The following is a 20,085-nucleotide window of genomic DNA, read 5'->3' on the forward strand; positions in this document are numbered from 1 at the left end:
CTTGCCAAATCAGTTAAATGTTATGCTATATTTTCCGTATCTAGCAAGGAATTCTCAAGAATCTAAATAAGCCCGTAAGTATAAGGAACAAAGCTACACTCAAAATGTATTAATAAGCACATGCAGCAGGGAGGCACAAGTAAACAGCAGATTTGTTCATAACAAATTTCAAAAACTCCATGTGATTGAATTGTATTTGTCTCGAAAAACTCCATGCAATAATTTTGCAATCAAAACATTATCCGAAAAGTATTGGAATACGTTTCAACATACTGTACAAAATAAATCTCTGTTTGAACAATATTTTCTTCTGAGATCATCTAACATTAAGGGATTTAATAGTAAGGGATTATTTACTGCACACTCTGCCCAAACAAGCTTTATTGAAACACAACAGAAAAATGAGAGACTTGGCAGGTTTCTCTGTTCTAAATGTGTTCATTATAATAATGTCAATAAAGATAAATTAGTTAAAAATTGACAGGAAAAAGCTATTAGTTTCCGCACTTTTAAACTTCATATTTCATGTATTGTGTTCAGTTCTTCTCCAGTTTACTATAATTGGGAAGAAATGCAAAGCCAAAGTCAGATGGTCAATACACAGGAGCAATGTTCGTGCTTGCAACATGAGCTCACCACTTGCTACACATTAACTGATGCAACACAACATGCATCAAATGTTTTTACAGATAAAGAAAGCAGTCACTGACATGATTGGCTACAACTTGGAAAATGAACTATTGAAAAAGGTAGTGAGAAATATTGAAATTGTGAACATCAAGCCTAAAATCTGAAGGAAAAACAAATTTATATTTTTTCTGTAGTGAACTATAGTAGCACTAATTAAATATTCCCTGAGCATGCGATTTCCTACTTGTCACCTGACTGTATGTAATGGCAGCATGCTTGGCTGCCAGCATCCCACCTACCCGCCAAACGTAGTTACATGCCTGCATGGTGAGTGCGAATAGGTTTCTTTTTAAATTGTTTATTTGACTTTCATGGACGTTTTTATATCTGGTTTTTATTAATTTGAATAAAATGTAAGTAGTTGTTCTTATCTTCTCAAGTTATTTTGTTTTAAAGTACTTTACAGCACAAGTTATAGTTTCTTCAGATAAGTTATACTATAACTGCTGAAATGTTATTGTTTTGTATGTATAAAATGAAAACCTAACTATAGCGTCTTTGTAACCTTTGTTTTCTTCAGTGAATTTCTAATGTTTTTTAATTCTATTTCCGAACTATAATGTCCCTGTAACGTCTGTTTTTTTAATTGAAGGTCAATATTTTTTTAACGTACAGTAATATTTAATTTCCATACATTAATCAAACTGACGCCACACACATGCAGCCAACCCTCCGCATGCATCAAATCTGCTGCTGCGCAGAGCTTTTGGCCGCGCGTCGCAGGAGGTTGGCTGCAGGACATGGCCTGATGCTAAACCCCCACATGTAGTGAACCCCACACCACGCACGGCCTGCAGCCAAGCCCTGAACCAACTTCATGCATGCAGCCAACCCCATGCTGCACACAGGCTCCGGCAGTCTGGCCCGGTGGCCAAACCCCCCAGAGGTGGCCAACCCCCCAGAGGTAGCCAACCCTGGAGGGGAGCATGCAGCCCCCCTTCCCGGGCTGGTTTTAACCCAGGTGACCACATCCCTCGGGCCCTCCACATTTTTAATGGAGTGTGGTACATAGCTCCCCTCCCGGGGCCGTATTTGGTCCCAGAGACCCCATCCTCTATCACCAAGAGCCCATTTATTAATTAATGCGGGAGGGAGCATGCAGCTCCCTCCCCGAGCTGATTTTAGCCTCTGAGACCCCATCTCTCAGAGTCCTGGCCATATTAACAAGGGGGAGGGGGCATTCAGCCCTCATCCCCAGGCCAATAATGACCCCAAGGGTGCCATCTTACGGGGCCTGGCCAATAAAGGGTGAGGGCCCTGGATACCCACTTTATGTTTGTTGGGGGCTGTGTGGATAGCCTCAAAGCCACCAGCAGGCGATGGCAGTGCTCCCGCCCTCAGGGAGCAGCAAAAATGCTGCTCCCTGTGGGTGCGAGTAATTTTTTCATCTGTTTCCCTGCCTGCTTAACAGAGGCAGGGAAACAGATGAAAAGTCCGCTCCCAACAGGAAAGAGCATTTTTCATACTCCCGCCAGCTGGAAGCAGGCTAAGGAGCACATGTATCAGGCATAAATTTTGTGATCCTAAAATAGCGATTTTTACTGAATCGTTTTTTTGGATTCGCAAAATGCAATGCATGTAGGAATCGCAAATTGAAATTCCTTAACATTAGCTAATCGCGATTCAGAAATTGTGAATCGCTATTAGCTAATGTGACTCCATTCATTCCTATGGGCCTACATGCCCCTAGGAATGCATAGTAATGCATTCACAAATTGCGATTACCAAATTGGTAATCGCAAATTGACAATGCAAATACTAGGGTGCCCATGGGCCTAAGGCCCTCCTAAAGCACACCCTTAAAAAAGGTAGGTGTGCACCTGTAAAGCATGCACATGCCATAAGGGCATGTGTGCCCTACATGGTGGGTACTTTGAAAAATGCATGTTTGTGGATTTTTCATACCATGCACAAAGACCATCAACTTGAAGTTGATGGCAATTATTATTGTTTCCTAAATGCACAGTTCACATTTAAGTAAGGCTACATGCATCGCCTTTAGGGAATCGCAAATTGCTATTCCCTAAATGCATTCGCAATTATGTAATCGGCAAAAATTTTGATTACCTAAATTGCGAACGACAAAAGGTTCATGCATTGGAAAAGGTCTTTTTCCATTTGCAAATGGGACGATTCTGCGAATCAGCCCGTTTGCGAATGGAAAAAGGCTTGAAGTATGTGCCCTTAAGGGCCTTATTTTGAGTACCGCGGTCCTGCGGACCGCCATAATCATGGTAGCAGTTTGACCACTGCCACACTGTGGGTCCACTCGCAGTATTCTTAGTGTGGCAGGCAAACCACCACGCGACCACCGGCTCTACTGAAATCAAGGACCCTGCTGGGCTGGTGGTTTGAAACCGGCTTGAATGTGTTGATGGTGCCACTGTTGACACCGCATATTCCGAATTGCCTTTATCTCACCCTTTTCACGGCAGTGAGACCACTATGAAAAGGGTGGCAGAGAGGCAACAGCCTCCTGCTGGATCTAGGCCTTGGGGTGCATGTGGGGGGTGCATGTTGTGCCCCACGGTAATTACACCCCCGTTCCTGCATTGTGTGGCATGTAGCAAGTGCAGTTAAGGACCAGTTGCACAGTGTGCACAAGTCTAGTTAGTTTTCCATTCTGTGCTTTGGATCCACGTGAGCCCTGGGATGGAACAAGTAGGCCTGCTTCACATCATGGGAGTGTGGGTGACGTGTTGTCCGGGACTGTCTGGTTTGCATGTATTGTTTTTCCTAAGAATGCTGGCCTGCAGAGGCTGTGAATGGAACTGACATTTAAAGACTAAGGTTGCTCTTCTAAATTATTTACATTTGGGATGCTTGAAGAGCTATGTCTTCTTATGGCTCCAATCCAAACCTGTCTTACCCATCTATAAAACAGTGGTACTTTTCATTGATCTGTGCAGGTAATCCAGACATAGAATATATGTGTAAGTGCAGGATGTTTAATATATGTATGCTTTACTCACGTCAAAGTTGCTTGCATGAACTTATCCTCATTTTATTGCCCGCAAGTGAGTTTTAAAAATGCTGTGCTTTTAAATTCTCTGGGTAAGGACAGCTGATGACATAAGGAGGCTGGGGCAGAGTGTGTCACTATCACGCGGGTTTTTTCCATTAGTTTTACCTTTTTAGGAACATTTCTACCCAGTTTAATGATATGATGCATTTGTGATGTCACTTGTCCTATACTCGGGTGCTATTCCAGTACAGCGTGTTCCATTAAGGTTACGGGGAACAGAGGTATCCCATGCCCTTGCACATTGAGCCCATACTATTAACCTTACTGCTTTCCCAAAAAATCCTTTACCAACATTTGCTTTAAAATGAATTATTTGCAACCTTTTTAACTACATTTTAAGGGGGTGTTGGAACTAGCCCTTTTTGCAGGGCTATCCCCAAAAATTTTGCCTTCCTCCTGTCTTTTTTCTGACCTGTTTTTAGTGGTTTTAAACTCTGGGTACTTTACCACTGCTGATCAGTGCTAAAGTGCATGTGCTCTCTCTAGTAAACTTGGTAAGATTGGTATACACCTGTTTGGCATATTGAATTTACCTGTAAGTCCCTTGTACAGTGGTATCCTATATGCACAAGACATGTAAATTAAATGCTACTAGAATGCCTACAGCGCTGCTTGTGCCACCTACCGAAGTAGCCTTTCAAACCTGTCTCAGGCCTCTGCCTGTGCAGTGCCTGCATGTGCAGTTTTCAGCTGCAGTGACGTGGCACTTAAGGTTTTTGCCATGTCTGAAACTCCCCTTTTTCTACATATGTCAGCCCTAAGGTAGGCCCTAGGCAGCTCCAAGGGCCTGGGTGCTGTGTAGGTAAAATGTAGGACACGTGCCTTTGTTGTGTGGCATGTCCTGGTAGTGACAAACAGCCTATTTGGTTTCTCACTGTTGTGAAGCTGCCCTCTCATAGGTTTGAATTGGGAATTCCCTTATATGTGCTTCAGTATTAATTTCTGATGTGAAAGGGATAGTGTGGCCATGTTTGGTATGTTTGAAAAATTTGAGATAAATCCTGCCTATTGGTGAGAGCGGTTTTGTCATTACTATTTTAGAAATACCACTTTTAGAAGTGGGCATTTATGTGTGCTTATGACTCTTTGTGTCCTGCCTGGTGGTGTATTCACTGTCTGGTTTAGCCTGACAGGAGAAGGGGTTGTGCATTTACTCTAGACAGTCACTAGAGGGGGGTTGAGCTGTGTCCTGCCGTTCCTGGGTGAGTCAGTGCTGGCCTGAATATGCCTGGTCGACATTTAAAGAGTGGTGGGAGGAGTTGCAGCTGCACCTGAATAGGGCTGTGCCTGAGTTTCACAATGCTGTCTTCAACACTTATAGTGTGTCTGGACCCATGGCTTGGGATTGAATGGGGGTGTCGTGTACTTCTGAAAGTTGTTTTAAGTGCTCCCAGAACAGAACTTTTGGAATATAAGTACAGGGGCTGTGACCCCATATTTTAAGACACTGCGTGGGACTTGTAACCAGATGCTGCTGGCACTATAAACTGCACCAGAGGAGACGTTTTTATGCTGCCAGGATAAACTGGCACTTAAGCTTTGCTATGCCGTGCTGACCTGCTGGAAGGACTGCCTATTTGCTGGCCTGTGGCTACAGGGGTGTGCTGGCCTATTCCCAGCTTTGCTGAACCTGTGCACCCCCAGTGCTATAAAAGGAGCTCAGCGCGAGCTGCACGCAGTGGACTGCTCCTAATTGTTTCCCTCTAGCTGGGACTTCATTATTTTGCCGGCAAAGCGGAGCGAGGAGAGCTGTGGCAAGAAAAGTGTGGGTGGTGAACTTTCCCCTCTGAGAGAGGCTGCTGGTGGTATTTTACCTGAGAGCGTGGAGAGCACTTTCTACTTTGTCCACAGTCAGTGTGTGTAAGTGCTTCATGGAGGCCATGAGCATGTGGAGGGCTGCCTTCTTCTCCCATGTGGAATGTGGCCGGGGAGTAGAACGGCTGTGGCAGCAGGTGGTAGCCTCCTACATAGATGTAGCCACAGCAAACACGTTACTTAGACCACCGAGGAGCCACCAGTGATGTCAGTGCCTCCTTCCTGCTGCGAGACGCAGTGTGTTGTAACCAGGGGCTGGCCAGGCCCTCAAAGCCCATTTAGTCCTGCCCTGCCGACAGAGCATGGCCGTAGAAATCCGGCACAGTGATCCACGAGCTGCAAGAGCGGGATCCCATGGATCTGAGGACAGCTATTGTTATTCCAGAAGCCAAGCGGGTGAGTCGGGCTCTGTGGAGTGGTAGCTGTCCCGTGCTCCTTTGCGGGTGGCTCTGCAATTTTCAGGGCGGCCAGTGGGCCCCAGGGAAAGATGGAGGCTTACCCCCGCTATGCATATCGGCCTCCTGGTACCGGGCCACTACTTGGGTAATAGTTGCGCCACATGTATGCAGATAGCTACTGTTGATTAATGCAAAGGCAGACCCTGCAGTGTGCAAGTGCCCCTCGATGGGCCATATGGGGGGGCACGTATTCTATGAGAGGGGCTTCACCTACTCGATAAGCTCAATTTCGGCCATTCTCCTAGCCTGGAGGCTCAAGGGAGGGTTCCCCTGAGGTGAGGGTGTCCCTCCCCCTACTATTGCTGATGACGCTCGCTGGGCAAGAACCTGGACGGGCTCCCGATTAGGAACTTGCTGCCTTGAGAAAAACATTACTCAGAGTACTGTAATCCCAGTTATAGATGCACAGATGCTACTGTGCCCGGTCTCCCTGTGAGGAGTACCGTGAAACATGTAAGGCAAGCGCAGGAGCACTGTCATAGGTTTCTGCTGCACTGCACGCCCTAATGTTGGTGTATGTATCATTTTTTTCCATAACCTGCATTTTATGCCCTGAGGTAATGTTGCAGATTGTAGTGGTGATTCATGTTCATGTTCCCTTACATGCTACGTTTCAAGTTCCCGCGTATAGGTCGTTTTATGTTTTACCAGGAAAGGATAATGAGCATTAGTTTAAGGTATACATTATATGCGTACTGATGGTGGTTTTATAACGTGTGCAACCTATAAGGATTTACTGGATTGCACTAACTTGTAATCTTATGACAATTGCCTGGTTGGCAAAGTGATTTATATGGTCTAAGTAACGTCATGACAAGTGCCTAGTGGTACAGTGATTTATGTGATTATGGTCTATGTACAACACAAAGGATATTTCTATAAAACCTTGTGTGGAGTATCTTTTTGTAGTGTGCCTAGTGTGTCACTGGTGCTAGTTTGTGTTGTGCAAACGCTTTACAAATTGCCTCTGGGATATATCAGTTTGGCTCGCTGGCTTTTCTCAATCAATAAGTCCAACACACCTCCAACTTTTTTGCTACAGCACTTTGAAAAGTCAATTGCTAACACTGGCTGCTAGCCTCTACTGGAATGAGTCCTGATCCCCATGAGGTACCATCAGGTTCTGGCCCCATTGGCTGGAATGACTGAGGGCTCATCTTAAAGAAAAGGGTAAAAATTCTGAAGGGTTGTCTCCTTTTTAAACCGCAAATGCGTGCATTCCTGCCGACTCTGTGCCCCTCACATAGGACAGATTACAAGGCGTTCCAGTGGTACCTGCTAGTCCCTCCAACTGCACCTGTACACAACTACTGGCAACACAAGACTTGCACTTCATGCTGATAGCGACGGTCCATGACAATCCACCAACAAGAGGTACCAGCAACGACTGGCTCTTTGTGCTACAGCAATGACCATCCCCAAAGCCCTACCTTCCCTTCGTGCTGAAAGCCTCCTCTAACGCAAACAGAACTCTTCACAGTGGAGTTGAGAAGGTAAATCTTCACCAGGACTAACCTGATCCCTGAATCTGACCCGCGCTCCATCGCACTTGCCCTAAACATGTGCCTTTCCCCCAGGCTAGCGTGACGGATAAAGGCAAGTGGCACTTTCTGCTTCTTGGAGCTATTTTCCCTACAAAAAATATCTCTGGTTATAGTGATTATATTTTTGTCATTCTGGTATCATTTTATTTATTAAAATGTATTCTATTTTTCTAAATTGGTGTGGGATATTTCTTGTGCTGTGTATTTTCTTAATTATGGCTTGTGTGTTGCATAAATACTTTTCACATTGCCTCTAAGTTAACCCTAACTGTGTTTGTGCCAAGATACCGGAGGGTTATCCACAAGTTAAACTAGTGACTTTTATGGTTTACCCTGACAAGGTTTGGGGTTGTTGCCTGAGTGAGGTTAATGCCCCCTTCAACTATTAATTGAACTTATTACAGTGAGATACCAGCTAACTATAGAAGTGGATGACACATGCAACACATGCCCTTTCCTACACCCTTGAACAGAATCTGCATATGAGGCGGTGGTTTGAATGACCTCTGAGGCAGTAAGGTTCAAAGTGAACCTTAACAGTGTAGCTTGAGATTGGCTAGAAATGGAATATACTTGTCCAAACAGCCTTTGAGAGATGATAAGGGCATTGTCTTTCAGTCTAGCCTCAAATCAAAGGGTTTGAGGGTCAGAAAACCTGTCATAGGTGTCTGAGCAATCATACGGGCTTGAATCATTGCAAGTTGTTTAGTGGCTAGTTCAGCGGATAGAAGTCTTGGTGCCTCCAATTAAGTCAGCTGTTTGAATCCTGTCAAAACAAGCATTTGCAATGCATTGGTCCCGCCTTTGGGACCTTATATGTATTTAGCTATGCAGCCCATTAGCCTGACTGCTGAAACATCTACTGTTCTTTAACTTGGAGGGAAAGTAAGCACAAAACATGGGAACACATGGAGAGAAATATTTCCTTTCAGCGGGAAACGTATAATCCAAAGCTCTGTCTTTAATATCAAATCAGGGCCTTCGGTGGTCATATCACTGAAAATAAAAGATTTGAAAAATATATTATTGTCTACGAGTGCTTGTGGAAGACAATTTCTATGGACTGGAACCTAGAGAATGCTAAAGTGATTCTGGTATTTAATTGTCTTCTGCTGGTCGTTTTCTTTCAAGTAAGAGAAATAGAGGCAGTTGCCAGAAAAATAATAAAAAGAAATTCCCTCAGCAGAAAGCAATTCTGGTATTTTACTGACCTCTGCTGGTAGTTTTCTATCAAGACAGTTAAATAGAGGCAGTTGAACAGGAAAAAAAGTCCCTAACCGGAAACAGACAAGTCCTAGGGCTGACCTCCAGTGCCCACAAAGTACATACCCATATACGTATATACTAAAGTATATACAAGAGGTCTTGAATGCTCGACCTAATTACTCAGCATTAATACCTCTGGGGGTCAGTAAAAACAGTTCTTCTGTATAATAAAGACCCTATTAGCCTCAATAATCTATATCTTTTTAAATGACTTTTCTGTAGCTTTTCGCAAACCATTTACAAGTAGGCAGGTGAATGCTTTAATTATTGTCCTCACAGTCCACGTCTGTGAAAGCCTTTTATGCTCTGGGTGGACCAAAATTCTCTGTGATGCTAAGCAAGTTCACCTGGGCTTCTGATATCAGGGACATATTAGATGGAGACTGATAGGTATTGGAATCTGTGGATCAAGTGTTGTTTTCATGATAATAGGCATGATAGTAAGATGCTTGATTGATATATACGTGTGTGTGTATATACATATATATATATAAATTACTTATATATATAAATGTTACATAGGCTTCTGCAATCTCTATATAAAAACATGTTACTAACTTCCTTATTACAGCCAGGTTAATTGCCTTTAATAAAGAAATTACATACTCGCTCTACTATAGTAACGTTTTATAATTGAGTTCTGACGTCTCAGTGCTAGATGCCAGAAGTCAAGAGGAAATGGAGCATATGAATGGTATTTAAAAAAAAAAAAAAACATTAAAAATATGTTCATTGCACTTGAGTTATGTTATGTTATGTTAGGTTATTTTCAGGGAATCTTTACAATGTATGTGATCTAAGTTAACTCTTTTTGCTTCACTGCATTTCTAAAATTCCCCGCCATCTCATATGTTGATAAAATCACTTCATGAAGCGTTGTATATTTCAAAAATGCTCATCTCAGTTCAGATTACGTTTATTGTTAAAATAACATCCCAGACACTTACGAAACCAACAAATAAAAAACGAATACCAAAAATGAATGCACAAAAACACAATAACTAAAAAAGGAGTACAAAGGACACAATTGTAAAAATGTAATTGTGTGTAAAACATCTTCAGGCACATGCATCAAAGCTTTTTGCGATCGCAAACGGTGCAAATCGCAAAAATGGGCGATTTGCGATCGCAAAATCAGCTTTTGGGATGCATGAAGGGTGAAGGTCCTCGCAATTTGAGAATTCGCAAATATTTGCGAATTCTCAAATTGCGATTGTATTTAAGGAATCGCATTTTGCGATTCCTTAAATGCAACGCATGAAAGTTTAAAAAATAGCGATTTCGCAATTAGGGGGAGCAAATTACCATGAGGTTGGACCTCATGGTAATTTGCGGAAACTTTGAAAAATGCACTTTTGTGCATTTTTCAAAGTTTCATGTTGTGCACACTGTGTGCACAACATATGTGCACAGATTGATTTCAGGGGTGCAACAGGGTGTCCTTTGTACACCCCTGCACCCTTAAAATCACATTCTCAATTTGCGATTCGCTAATTGCTAATCACAAATTGAGAATGTCTTCCAATTCATTCCTATCGGCCTTAGGCCCATAGGAATGAATGGGGAGGTATTCCTTAATTGCGACTCGCAATTTGCGAGTCGCAATTAAGGAATGTTTAGAAATCGCAAAATTGTCAGAGATTTCTTCATGCATAGGCTTTTGCAATTACTTAATTGCGATTTCTTAAAAATCGCAATTAAAAAATCGCAAAAGCCAACAATGATGCATGTGCCTGCTTGATCACAAGCACAGGTAAAATCTGCAATTCGTTCAGTGTTTCCTTCCGATCTCTCACACTTTCCACATGTGGATCAGTGTTATGAATATAACTGCAGATTCCAAATCTGCATGATTTTAGTACACTAGATATTAGAATACCCAAATTATTTAGCGTAAGTAGTAATTGTATGTTTGTCAATAAACTAGGGGCCAGATGTGCGAGTAGCAAATTGCGTTGCAGGAGGAATTTGGTTAGCATTCACAGGGATGGTGGCCTGCTGGGATCAGCAGACCACCATGTCTGTGACTGCTTTTTTAATGCAGCCTGTTTTTCCTAAAGGAAAACGGGATGCATTTAAAAAAGAAAAATGAAACTTTTCAGTTTCATTTTTTTTTTAGGGTCAGGCAGTGGTCTTTGGGACCACTGCCTGCTCCTAAAAAATAATTTCCCACATACTCACAAAGGGGAAGGGTTCACCTGGGGACCCCTTCCCAATTGCGAGGTGTTTACCACTTACTTGATGTAGGTGGTAAACAGCGAGTGTTTTGCAGAGGCAAATGCGGCCGCAAAACATCGGTACATAGCATGTTGACTCGCTATTAGGGAGGGACGCCCCTTCCTAATAGCAAAAGTCTCAAATGCTATTTTGCGAGTTTGTGACTCACAAACTAGCATTTGTACATGCTATTACCCTTTTTTGTGGCCGCAAATGGGAGGATCTCCTGTTTGCAGCCGCAAAAAAGGGTTGTACATCTGGCCCAAAGGGAAGGGCAAATTGAAAGCAAATGAAGCGCAGTACCTTTGCTGTTTGTCGCATCTAGGGGTGGTAAAAGAGGTATTTTCTTGGTTATGGATGACTGCCGTATATTGTCATCTGGATATGACATTTTTGCAGACATTTTTGTAAATACATCTAGGCAGACAGAATAAATAGGACTTGAGTCATGTGCGCCTTCATTAAACCCCTGTCTTAAATAGGCTGCACCTTATTGCCTGCTTTTATCAATCTACCAGCTTGAATTTCCTGTTCATGAGGCTAGCGGGGGAAACCTTTAGACAACTGTATTCAGAGAGTTTAAGATCATTTGACAAATGTCATCTATTATTGGTATAAACCACCTAGTTCATCTTAGAACCAAGACACCCGATGTAAAAAGGTATTTTGCAGTCACAAATGTTGTGATTTATAACATCACAGGGTTTGGGACTTACAAAGTACTTTTTTACACTGTACAAAAGCCCTTTTATGAATAAGAAAAGTCTTTCCGACACAAAAAGTGGCTTTAGCAGCCTTTTTCTATATTGCAAAGAGGAAAGAGCATGAAAGGGGCACTCCACTCCTATTCTGCAATTGCATGTATCAATGGATTATGACCTCAATTGTGTTGCAAACCATTGATCGCTTACTGACCCCTGAATAACTCATTTGCAAAAGGCAAGCTATCTCCAAGGTAATTGAATTGGGTTGTGTCAGGGAGAGTCGTCATTGGTCCAGTGGACGCTCTCTCAGGCGGCTTCCTGCACTGCAGTGTTTTTTAAAATCAACCCCTGTCCCTTTAGTGGCACTGCTGCTTTAACAAAAGATGTTGACTCAGATGTTGTTATGTATGGAGCAAGATTACAGTGTAGTAAATTGTACATAAGTAAGTCTTTTGTATGGCGCCCATCCAGACCTGAAATCCTTCAAGGCGTTGTCTGATCTGACAATAAGTCAAAATTAGTAATATTATGGTAACGTGACATGTAGAATTACACCGTTGGCTCAAGTGTGGAATCTTAGGATTTGAACCAAAGTTCCTAGTTACATAATATGTATTTCATTCACTGGATACATATTTTTTTCCTCCAATTTACCATAAAAGGCAATGATATTTGTGTAATTATTCCATGATCTAAATTAGTATACTACGGTCAATAAATACAAGTTTCACTTGCTAATTCAATGTGACGTGATATTTGCATAACATATCAGAACGTCTTCTTTGAGAAAAGAGCAAAGTTAAACATATAGGAAGACAGGAGACTATTTCTATGCTAATCCCCTTACTTAAACAGTAAAGAGTGAGAGAGTTTGCCCCTCAATGACGGCAACTACATCTGTTAGTAAAAGAAAGAGGACTTTGCCATCCTTCAAACGTTGCCTTCCTTGCATATCTTAATCGAAAAATAAGCAAATTGCAGCTCAGCTGCAGATATACACACACAGCAGAAAAGGCCAGTTTTAGAGGTCATGTGCTCTTCTGTCATGTATTCAGCAGGCTTTGTATTTTAAAACTGCCTTTGGACAGGAAAGGACAGTGTCTAAGACACTGGTCCTCCTCTAATTTGCCCCCCAGTCTTCATATCAAAAGAACAGAGCCAGGTCCATCCCTGCAGGTAGAGCCAAATTTGAGATTTGCTTGACTTGCTGACCTCTAATGCCTGGAATGCAACTACAGTGATGGAGGCTTGCTGTCTCTCTCATGCTACATGCTACATGCCAGCATTTATACCTTATGATGTGTAGTGTAATGTGATAGCAAATTTTCATAACATAACATTTGCTTCATTGATATTCATGAGTCATGAGGATTTGTAAACCTCTACAAATGTACACTTTGCAATGCAACTGATTTTGTACACTAGGGGCAGTTATTATGGAAAGTGCCCCAGGGGCACAAAGCACATGTGTTCACACTTTGCACATCCCCGGGGAACTTTGGTATTACAGAAAGGGCCACAGACGCTTGTGCGGCCCTTTCTGTAATATAGATAGGGCATGCACACATATAGTGCCAGCGTTATCATGATGGGGTGTTCCCTCATTTGCCTCGGGGCAGATCCCCATGCAAATGAGAGAATCCCTTTGCATTTGCACCCATGCAGTATGATAGACACGGTGTAGAGGCAAAGAAGCTGTCAGGAGGCGCACTGACAGTGCACCACTTAAAAGGTGGTGCACTGTCAGTGCACCACCTGATGGCAGCACTCTGGATCACTGCATCCGCCTGCAAGGGGATCTCTTTCCCCTCTTAACAGTAAAGGCGGGTTGCTGCCTGCACAGTGAAACACGGAGCGGCTGCTCCAAAGCCACTCAATTTTTCACTTGAATGCACTGCCCCAGGGCAGCCACAAAGTCATATAATAGGGCGCGCTTTCCCTGTTTGTGCCCAGTGCACCAGTTTTAAGGTATGCCATGGCGCAAAAATGATGAGCAAGTTGCAAAATATCAGTTTGGAATTTCCACCCACTATATGCAGCCTGCGTAGCGATACATCAGGCCTGAGGGGCAGAGAAGTTTTGAAATTAACCCCTGCAGGCCTGGACAATGTTCCATTGGTGGAACGTGTTCTTCTGTTAATCATATTATTCTCCACTTCTGGCTAAAAATCTGTGGCATTCTAGAAAGATGTGTTCAGTATTCACTAATAGATGCTTTGCGTTTCTATTTCTAGAGCTTGGAAAAGAAAAGTGTGACGGTGCGATCAACAGTGAAAGGTTTCTGTCAGTTTCCCTTACTGATAAGGATGCTGCGAACAAATCAAAGTGTGCCAAGGTAAGACCATTTGATACCCATGTGCCAGCTGAGTCTAACTGTGAAACGAGCCCTTGGCTTCATGCTGTGAGCAAGCTCTCTGCTAATCAGACACACAGCCTAAGACAGCAATCAATCCAGAGCATCAACATTTCCTGATTGAATCTCAGATTATCTATGCTCTGGGATGTACTTTTCGAAATTAAAAAAATAGACTCATTTCCACATATTTTTCTTGTTTTGTTGATTAAGGGCCCAATTAAGAAACTCAACACATCCACTTCCATATCTATTTTGTCTAAATTGTGAGCTGTGATCAGATTAATGTTCTCAGCTGCAGAGATCTTCTTCAGTTTCAGACATGAAACCCAAGAAAGCTCAATCGGATCATGTGTATTAAAAAGCACACAGTATTTTTAGCACAATCACGACATTTATAATTGTATAATTTCAATTTTGTATGTAATTAATGTAAATTCTTTTTCAAAAAAGGTAAGAAATGTCGGTCCTTAAACTTCGATGCCTATAATTTAACTATTTAAAGATTTAGGGCCATCTGTAGGTAATACATGTTTTGCGATTCTCAAATTGCGATTTTTAGGGAATTGCAATTTGAGAATCGCAAAACGCAATGCAGGTAGGATTAGCAAAATATTTTGCGAATCCCACCTATTCCTTATTTGCGAATCGGAATCGGAAACTGCACTATAAAAACAACAAAAAGAACACACCAAAAACAATCTAAAGTTCGTAGCAACATGGATGCACCTGGACCAAGTGCAGAGGCCAACGCAAACCCCACAAGCCCCAAAGACCAGCTGCAAGGAACAACGGTGTCGGGGGAAGACCAACGAGAAGAAGAAGAGGAAGACGGGGTGCAGTCCACAGGAAAACCAGATCAGCGTCACGGAGGTGACAGAACACTACCATCAAATGACCCACAAATGAACTACCGTGAATGCAGTCGGAGTGTTGAGGAGGTCAATGGAGGAGGCTAAGAGGCGCTGGCATGATGTGAAAACCAAACCAAACCATGGACAAACCTGCTGCCAACAGGAAGGCAGCAATGGCGATAGGAGGCGGGAATCCTGCGCCATAGGAGGAGCTGGAGGAAACCGGGGCCACAGTCATCAGTGTGGAGACGGTACAAGGAGCTGGGAGTCCGAACACAGCTCCAGAGGACCTGACACAACATCTACAGGGCGAGTAACGACCAGGGACTGGGGGGACGGGGGAGACGGACACAATGGCACAGAATCACAACAATGTGTAGCACACTGCACACCCACAATGACCCTGGATCATGTCCCTGATCCCTGTAGCACCCTGCAGCACACACACATTGACGACAATGTGGTACAATGTGCAACCCCGACATTTCAGAACAGAGGACACAACTGGCTCCATACATGCACAGAAACATGCCAACTACATCTGACAGAGATAGACACTGTGAGATGGAAAGGTACAACCCCACATCCGTCATGTAGTCCAAATGTCCACTGTCCCGCATCAAAATCCAGTACCTCCCAAACAGTCACAATGTACTTTGTCATACAGTCTGCATGTAAAAAAGTACAGTGCGCCAACATACATGTCAACACAATGTCAACATGCATCTCCCCTTCACATTGCAGAGGGACACACAACACCTCCAGCAGAGCAGACCAGACAGCTCATCAGTGATGCTGGAGTGGACCACCACACCTTCGACACAGACGCCCTACAACAGCTCATGGACATCCTAAGTTACCCACTCCCAGGAGCAGGGCAGCCAAGCTACATAGAGGAGACCCCACCCCCTGCACAGACCACACAGCAGGAAGCACCCGCCAGCACTGCTGGCACCCAACACTTTCCCCGACCCACACATGGCATCCCAATGCCAGGTGTCAGTATTCCAAAAGGAGGCGGCTGAATATGTGGAGGTGGGGTCCAAACACATGGAAGATGAACTAGATCACATACGTGGGTGTCTAATTGCCTTCAGGGACCACCAACACACCACAAAGGAGACCCACACTGCAACAAAGACACATGCATTTGCACATTTCCTGTACTTAACCACGCCCAGAGCCCCGCTATTATCAGTCACACACCCGCGCTGGACCTGCGTTCGACGGCCCAGCCCACTACTCTTACATTTTGCATGGGTGACGACAAAGCTACGTGTCCAAGCTCTACCCCGTTGCCTGCGGTGACATAGTTGCATCCGCTGTACACAGCACAATGTAATGTTGTAGGGCCCGGAGCCCTTATGCATACATTATGATGACACGGACACATGCAGATAGTATGTGGAACTGGCTACGGGCACGTGCGCCCGCCCCCTTTATTGCCAGGGTCACATGTACAGTGATGCCTGTGCTGGATGGGTGTGGGGTGAGTGTAAGCCAGCTCACAAGGAGTGGTTGGTGCTTGCAACAACTTGAACAGAGATCACCATTAAAACGGAAACAGAAAACACCAACATAACATAAACAACTGCAAAGCATCATCGTGGTAGCCGGAGCAAGTACAGAGGTCCCCCAAAATGCAGACATAAGTGTCCGTGAGTTGCAGTGCACTGAGGTTGGGGCATTAGAGCTGAGCGTGCACATGTAAATGAATTGTCTAGGATTGTGTCTCTTCGGGATATACCTGATGCAGCTGCAGTGGGGTGTGTTACACCTGTATCATCTTTCTCATCATCGTCCCAGGTCTACCACACTGTCTGAGGTGACATTGCTGTGTTACCTCTCCACAGCATAAAAAGGAAAACAGTAAAGGTCCATGGCTTGCGGTGCATTGAGTTAGTGGCACCTGTAATGCTGAGCCGGGTATCAGGCAGATGATTGCATCCACTACAGGTGTGAGCAACTCCGTTAGTCTGTCAGGACCACTATTTCGACTCAGGCAGTTGGCGGTTGAAGGTGGTCCTGGCGGTGGTGCTGTGTGCCTCCTGCGGTGATGCGACGGTCGGGTCAGTCAGGACTCAATTTGATGTGTGAGCCCTGGTGGACCGCAGTTGCAGCTGGAAGCAGCAGACAGTGCAGGGCCACATACACATGGCGTCGATGACCCCAAGGCCATCGTCTCAGAGGCCATCCAAAATCTCAGAAGACAGGGTCCCTCACTTGAGCTGCACAGAGTTAGTGGAGTGGCCCTGGATGCATAGCGGCTGGCACAGGCACATTGCCACGGGACGATGACTTGCGGTGCAGTGAGATGGGCCATGCGAGCTGAGCGGGTCCTCATCGATGTCCGAGCAGATTGTGGTGGAGGGTTACAGGGACAGTGGAAGGTGTCCTCCAGGGCATGATGCAGAGGGCAGAAGTCGTCCGGAAGCAGCAAATGGAGTAGTAGAATGTTACAGCCTTGTTTTCACCACCAATTCGGTATCAGCTACATGAGGATGAAGAGAACCCCCAGTTCATAGACTCAGACGCCACCAAAGTTCAACCAGAGAGTGTCAATGAATGTCGGGAACAAACTTAGTGGCACCGGGGCTGAGAGGGGGGATGCAGTCTGCGATGATGCCGGTACAATGATATGAACTCGGCAGTGCTAAATCAAGACTCAGTTCCAAATGTGTGTCCTACTCCAGCGCAGTGTGGCCCGAGGGCAGTTGTCAGCGTGGGCCCACAGACATGTTTGGTTGGAGTTCCATACACAGACTTGGTGGCACCACATCGAAGGGAGTATAGTGATATAAACTCTGCCATGAATAATGTTCTCTGCCATAGTGTAATCAAAACTCAGTTCCAAATGTGTGACCTACTAGTCCGTTGGGCATGCCGGTGGAGTACGTCAATGAGAAAGGAGTACTGCGGGCCTATGTCGCAGAGGCCGTGATGGTCTGTGGAGGCTGCCTGGGTCGCGGCCCTCGGGCTTGGAGCTAGCACCGGCACGTGGTGGTCCATCTTTGACAAATGCCAGTGTCGGCAGGTGGGCATTGAGGCCTGGGTGCGCAGGGGCGGGCAAGACTGGTTTGGGGACCAGTGGCCTAGGGTGCAGCAGGTGCACAGGATCGCAGGCACCACCGCCCACGGCTACGGTGTCAGTCTCGTGGTGGGGTGGGAGGTGCTGCCCTGGCAGGCACGTTGGGCATTCCGGAAGAGGACAACGGCCAGAGTTACATGTCTTTTATTCACACCCTTATGCTGGCCTGGCATATGCCGGGCCGGCCAACTCTGCTCACGCTTAAGGGAGTGACGTAACAAGCTACATTGCCATGATCTTCCCCACTGGCTGGGGTAACATGGTTGCGTCCACTGTCCACTACACTCCAAACACCAGCGGTGTGTGTCACCATGGAAATGTGTGTGATCTGCATACTGCAGTCTGGCCCTCACATCCACGCTACACTTGACATTGTGTATAGTCTACCTCAATGGTCATTTGCCTCCTTCGCACATACCTGGTGCCCCCCTCTTCCCACATTCTGCTATTGTGTGGCTGAGGTGCCATGCCGTTGATGGCTAATGTACATGGCTGGCCCAGGTTCCCACAGTAAGTTGTGCTGTTGTGTCTAGTGGGTGTGCTTGTTGTTTGGCATGTTGTATGTGAGCTTGTGACGTGTGCATTCTCAGTGTTGTGAGTTGCATGATTGGGGAGTTGAGCTGTGTGGTGTGTTCATGTGGTATTTTCCAACGAGCAGTACATTTCCGTGGGTGCCATCCTGGTAGCGCTGGTTGATGATGGACTGTTGGTAGACTTAGGGATCATGCACACTGCCTGGGTGATTGGCGTTGAAATGTGTGGCGATTTCCCAGAGGTCCGCTACTGCCTGCACATTGATGGGATACGTGCGCTTTCTGTTGCGGATATTGTGTGCAGTGTTGCCAGGGGGCACAAGTAGGACATGTGTGCAGTCAATTGCCCCCTCACATGTGCAGGAAGCCAGCAGTGGCGTAGATGCCTTGCTTGGTCTCCAGCTGTTCCTACACAGTGTGGGGGAAGTATAGAGAGTGGGGTACCAAGCTAATGGTGTCATCCATGACCGTTGTGAGGGACTTGGATTGGGCTGCCTGTGTGACTCCTCCAACTCAGGTGGTTGTTGGTTGGAGGGTACCAGAGGCGAACGCTGGCAGCACGGCCAGCAGCTTTGTCTGAGGTGGGATGTTGGTTGTCCGCTGTGTTGGTACCGTCAGCCTGTGGACATTGGTGGTCAGGATGCGAAGGATGGTTGTCCCTTTGAGCCTGTAGTGGGTAATGACATTCTCTGGTATTGGATCTGTGAGGTTGGTTGTCTGCGCTGCCTCTGTGGTGGTAAGAGGGGACGGGGTCTGTCTGGGGGCGGGGGAGCGGTGGGTGTTGTGGCCCTGTTGGGGTTCAGAGCTGCATGATCATTGGCTCCATGGCACCTGTTGTTCTTCTGGTGTGGGTCTGGGCTGGGCTCCTTTTTGTGGTGCAGGCTGCCGTCCGGCTTTGCACCAGGTCAGAGCAGGTGTTAATTTCCTGCTGCTAACGTGCCTTCTCACATTTATTGGAATCTTATTGCCTATCTGGCTGGTCGTTGAGAATGTTGCGGAGTGGTGTTTTCGCTGCTTTTTGCACGGGAACGCCTACTCTGCATCTCATTAGTGTTAGTTGCCGGGGTCATCTGTGGCGATGTTTTTTGCGGCTGCTATCGCAGGTAAACTGGTGATATGGGCTGTTAGCACCAGCTTGTGAATGGGGTGATACATTTATCACCACTTTGTCTGCGATAAAGTACCGATAACTCATTGAGAATATGCCCCCTTATGTTTCAATTTTACCGCTTCTGGAGTGTCATGGCACAGACAGCACCTCAACCTTGGTTGGCTCTTGTTGGCTAATTTGGATGTCAGCCACCTTAGAAAGACTAACAAAAGCAAACTTTACTGTTCAGAACAATGTGAAAGCAGACAGTAATTCCATTTTGAAGATGTTTGTTTTCACCTCCGTCTTTGATTATGTATACATTTAATTCATGGAGAACATAAATAGTGAGAGAATCTCACCCTACTACCGCTTAAACTGATACTACTCTCTGAGTATGGCATGTCACACTTATTCCATACATTTCTCTTCTAATCTAACCAGGCTT

At 45.1% G+C, this 20,085-nt stretch overlaps 1 protein-coding gene across 1 annotated transcript in view; it reads left to right on the plus strand.

Moving 5' to 3' along the window:
• The window catches only part of C5_1H10orf90 (chromosome 5_1 C10orf90 homolog), an 822,168-nt gene that overhangs the window by 451,463 nt on the left and 350,620 nt on the right, over positions 1-20,085 (plus strand). The window contains exon 2 of the mRNA XM_078641149.1: positions 13,954-14,054. Within this exon, the coding sequence (XP_078497275.1) occupies positions 13,954-14,054 (101 nt within the window). The remainder of the gene's footprint in view (positions 1-13,953; positions 14,055-20,085) is intronic.

This window comes from Lissotriton helveticus, chromosome 5_1 (assembly GCF_964261635.1).
Source record: "Lissotriton helveticus chromosome 5_1, aLisHel1.1, whole genome shotgun sequence".
Classification (NCBI taxonomy): Eukaryota; Metazoa; Chordata; class Amphibia; order Caudata; family Salamandridae; genus Lissotriton; species Lissotriton helveticus.